Source organism: Oculina patagonica, chromosome 1, assembly GCF_052425735.1.
Source record: "Oculina patagonica isolate OP01 chromosome 1, crgOcupat, whole genome shotgun sequence".
NCBI lineage: Eukaryota > Metazoa > Cnidaria > Anthozoa > Scleractinia > Oculinidae > Oculina > Oculina patagonica.
Window position 1 is genome coordinate 19,627,928 of NC_135758.1, and position 4,958 is coordinate 19,632,885.

General features: G+C 34.5%; 1 protein-coding gene across 1 annotated transcript; it reads left to right on the forward strand.

Moving 5' to 3' along the window:
• The first annotated feature begins 378 nt into the window (after positions 1 to 378).
• On the forward strand, positions 379 to 4,320 carry LOC144649172 (F-box only protein 36-like). Its single transcript, XM_078508629.1, has 2 exons — positions 379 to 956; positions 3,883 to 4,320. The coding sequence occupies exons 1-2, from the start codon at positions 594 to 596 to the stop codon at positions 4,132 to 4,134; spliced, it is 615 nt and encodes a 204-aa protein (XP_078364755.1). The 5' UTR covers positions 379 to 593; the 3' UTR covers positions 4,135 to 4,320.
• Positions 4,321 to 4,958: the final 638 nt, after the last annotated feature.

Below are 4,958 nucleotides of genomic sequence, written 5' to 3' on the forward strand. Positions count from 1 at the left end.
CTAAACAGAGGGGTGAAATCATAAATATTTTTACTACAATTGAATTGGAATTGTACACCTGAGGAGCTCAGCAGTGATGGATCTTATCTATATTTTATATTACGGGATTGAAATTATCTTAGTTATGAAAAGATTTGAAAACGTGGATCTTTAACAATTGATAAGGCATTTGTTATGGAAATTAAGAAGTCTCTGATGAAAAAGAAACATTGATTTTTTTTAAAAAAAACAACACCTTAGGTGGAAAGAGACCAAAATGTTGAGGAGGCGTCATTTTGCATTGTAGAAAATTTTATTTTGCGACAAAACACACAAAATTTAAAAACCTGTACACTTCTGTCTCATTATTACATGTTAATTGCCTCCTGTCATTGTCTTTTAATCTTACCACAAACGAATCAAATTGACAGATCACAAGAAACGTAGGTCTCAGTCCTTGAAACCGGCTCCAAACGACACTTTTACTGAGTCGTGCTGAATTTGCTGAGTGTTTTAACTGTCGCTCTGGTAGTTCCGACTGTCTCTAAATGCTTATGACCGTTACATAGCTAGAAAAACGCTCATTTTAACTACAGAAATATTGAATTTATTCGATGTTAGTCATGAAAACAGCTAAAAGCAACAAAATGTTTGAAACGTCAGGAGTGGGTCAGGCACCAAGCAAAGACTTCTTCTCTTTAATCGTCATGCCAGAGTCTGTTATATGGCGCACATGGAAAATTACATTAAGAAGTAATAAGTCCTTGCCAAGCGAAACGATTCAACTGAAGCACGTCTTCACAGCGGACTCTAGTGGCACAAGACTCCAGGGTGAAATACGGCGAGTGTTTGGAGAAGAGACTTTGAATTACGTGCTCTCTTTGGTCACACAAAGCTGGTTGCCATACTTGAAGAGTGATATTTTGATTGAAATTCTTGTTCAGCTTGATCTTCTCGACATTGCGCGGCTTGCGCAGGTAAGATACTTGCCGTGTTTATTTACTGACACCATTAAATAAAGAATCATATCAAACTCGTGCCAAAGGGAAATAAACAGAGTGTCAGCCAATAAATACTTAAGAATCAGTTTATGATAAATCAACATCAAACTTTTGTGTAGGAGATTGAATTTCCTTTCCCTATTTGCACCTGTGAATTGAAAAACAATTTAAAGAACTCCGCAGGCAATTAGTATTTCGCGTATAGACAAATATTATTAGAAAGCCAATTTTATTTACATTTTCATGCTGTTTGAAAATTTTATTTTTCCATGATCATTTATGTTTTATAGCCAAACTTTTAAGTTCTAGCAGCCAACAAATATTTTTTTTTTCAAGGACGACATATTAAATGAGCTAAGCTAAGAATATTTTAATATTAAAAATCTTTCCTTGTGAGTGCCATAAACTTATTTGCAAATTGGGTTTGAGAATTTAGTAATACACCAAGACTTTTCCTTGTTGATGATTCCCTTCTTTTCGTCTCAACTGATTTCAAATTAAATTTTGTTGTTTACTGCTAGAAATTGAAGGTTTCACTATTGAAATTTTGGTGACATTAAAAAAGAAAGACTCAATATACATTTTAAGGAGGCTCGATGTAGTATTTTTAGCCCTAGGGTGACTGTTTTGAAATTATCTAGGAAGCCAGATCTTCGATTTTTGCCAAAATACACCATAATTATCAAATATGACCAAAGTTTAATTTTTGTACTGTAAACTTAGTCACAAAGGTTACCATAGCAACAATTGTCGTTTACTTTTGTTTTCAAACAATCCTGATTTCCTCGAAATCTAGATTGACTCTTGGTATTCATGTTTTGATATGTTTAAGTATAGAAGATTGACTAGCTGTTGACGAAATTAAAAAAAATCTGTAAGGGCGTTTTTTAATTCAAGTAAATCAAGAATGAAGCAACGAGGGAACTCTTCAAGATAGCCAATGAAACGCATCATTATTCAGTGAGAAGAAAACGTATTAGTTGTGAATCCAACTATTACAGTAAATTTTTCTAATTAATGCCTCAAATCTATACGCCTAAAAAATTATATGAACTTCATGCTACAAGAAGTTTTACATTCAAAATATCAGTTAAGCAGCTTATTTTACGGTTTACAAGCCAACATTACTTTAAAATGTTCACGAATTTAAAATTATAATAATAACAAAAAATATTGCTTTATTTTTTACAACGCTCGACAAATGAACGTACATATTTTGTGATATGATCTTTTTGTAAATGAGTAGATATATAAACAATTTCAATTTACCGAAATATTTTACTACTCTACTACATTTTATAAGGAATTGAAGTCATTGGCAAATAATATTTGTTAAAAAAAAATCAGCATTAGGATGCTACGCATGCAATATTGGTGCATTGCCGGTTTGGTAAACCAACAAGAAACCAAAAAAAATCACAAAGATAAACCTGATTTTTCTTTCAATATCTTAAAGGGGCTAGCTCACGGTATTTTAGGCAAATCTTTTTATTTTCGTTGATTAAGAGCTCTAAATTTTAAATTGGCAGAGCAAAAGTCTCTCATTGGCAAAATCACAGCCCCATAACAAACAATGATGATTTTCGAGCAATGTAAATGACACTTTTTTACAAATTGAGATAAACTTGAAAAAAGTCGGGCCGACCGGTTTTTCAAGTTTACCCGAACGCAATCTGTTTTAATCTTCTCCAATTTTTCCCACCCATGGCCCTTTTTGGCCTTTTTGTGTTTCTTTTGAGTTCTTTTACAGTTTTAAGCCATTGTGATATTTCAGTTTATTCTATGAACAGTTGGTAAGTGCCAAAATTGCCTAAAATTGCGTGACATAGCCCCTTAAAGAACTTTTTGGATATCAGTTCTAAATTCCTATCATAATTGCAAAGTTGAAAATAGCTTGAGAATATTGGTTTTATAAGATGTAACAAACACGTATTTCGTTAGTGTAGATCAAGTGCATTACTGAAAATGATCTAAAAATAATATATATATTTTTTTTTTCAATCGTGAGTCGATAATGTAAAATAGTTGCCCTACATAAATTTATTTTTGAATTTTGCAATCATTATTTTTCAATTTCAAAATACTTCTTTTAATTTAGAAGTCTCAAAATAGTGTTTGCCCAATATGCAATACTAGGGATCAAGTTGCGTAAGAGGCACAAAAACTTATAATTATTTCCACCCCCTTAAACAACTTTGTTGGCAATCATAACCAAGACTACTGAAAAGAGCAAATTTTGTGTTTTTATTACAGTAAGTAAACACCAAAAGAATTGACCAAGCCTCTTCGATTGTATATTTAGCCTTTTGATTTATGCAAGTGTTTGCTTATGTTTTAATGGCCATTATTTATATTTCATTAGGAGATTGGTTTCAATGATTTGGAGTTGTAAGGACCCCCACGTAAGCACGGTGACAAAAAAGTCACAATGACCTTGATGATTGCTACCCGTCGCAATTACAAATTAACAGTAGTTTCTTCACCCACTTTGTCGGGTTACACTAACAAACAGGGACGTTTACCAGCCTTTTTGAAAGGGAGGTTCCATTGCATCCGAAACAATCACTCAAGAAAAGTCGTTATACAGCCGTTCAAAACAAATGTCACGTTTAAATAAGAAAAAATTCTTGAAGAACCACGCCGTTCTCATTTTAACTCTCTGCTCTTTTCTTGATCTTCATAAGGACACTGTTTTCAATTTTCAGCATTTGCAATATCTGAAACTCGAAAGGGGGTTTTGGAATCCTAAAACCTTCCCACCGGGATGTTTTATTGATATGCTTTACTATACTGGTATCCGTTTTTAAGTACTTATTAGTTTTTTTTCCTTACTTGTTAATATCTACCCACTGCATGCTTCGCGTCTGATAAGTTCTCAGTTTTACGTGTCACTTTATTGCAGGTTTGTCGAGCTTTGCATAACGTTTGTTCTTGCGACGCTTTATGGAGAAAACTCTATGTCAAGCAATTTGTGATAATTTCACCTGAAATCTATTCGATTGCTGAAGACGTCGGGTGGAAGAGAGCTTTCCTCGTGAATCGACTGAAGCTTCAAGCTGTAAAGGTCTCGACGAAACTTCACATCAAACAGCACGGGGAAAACTCGAATAAGACAGCAAAAGAAGAAAGGAAGAAGCTGACATTAGTGATTTAAATGATAACACTGTTTTTCAAATTAAAGGGTGTGAGACGGTCTTTTTCAATAGTAGGAGGATTTAGGCTTATCATATAGGAGATTAGTTCTAGTTTCTAAAAAAAAAACTATTGTGCTGGGTATTGTGATGCGTCGACCGGCAATTGCAAGTGAAACACTTAGTTCGTTATCTTGGATTTTTTCGGGATTAATACTTGGCTTCACACTAGAAGCTAAGTTAGTTTCAAGTAAGAACCTGACTCAAGTGCACTTGAAAATCTTAAGTCGCATTTTACAAAATCTGCCTTCACACTTGATGACAAAGTATATTACTTGAGGTACAAGCTGTCAATCATCTTCAGAATCGTGAGAACACTGCACGCCGCATTCATGTGGCGTCCATTTCCTATTGGTTAAGTGCGTTCTCAAGTGTGGTGTAGACCATACTTGGCAGCGTACTTCGGCTTCTTTGAACTACGACAGTTTCCATGGTCACCAAGTAAAGTTCAACTAAGTACGTTTTACCCCCCTCACACTCAAAGTAGGTTCAAAGTGCACTTAGATTATGCTTACGAGCTCTAGTGTGAAGCCAAGTAATGTATTGCCGTTTTATATTAAACAGTTGACGGATCGATCGATCATAAGCCCGGGGTCGTCAGCGCAAATCATAGCAGATCTGAGCTGATTTTGTACTTTTAAGTTTTACATTTTTAAGCCCTGATGTAAAAATTATGCAACAATAGAAACCGTAATACTGAGTGTGTAGCACTGTCTATGCAGCGAAATATCTGGTATTTATTGAGTTAACGGGAGGCCGGATCCTACTTATTGGACTTCGTCTCCTT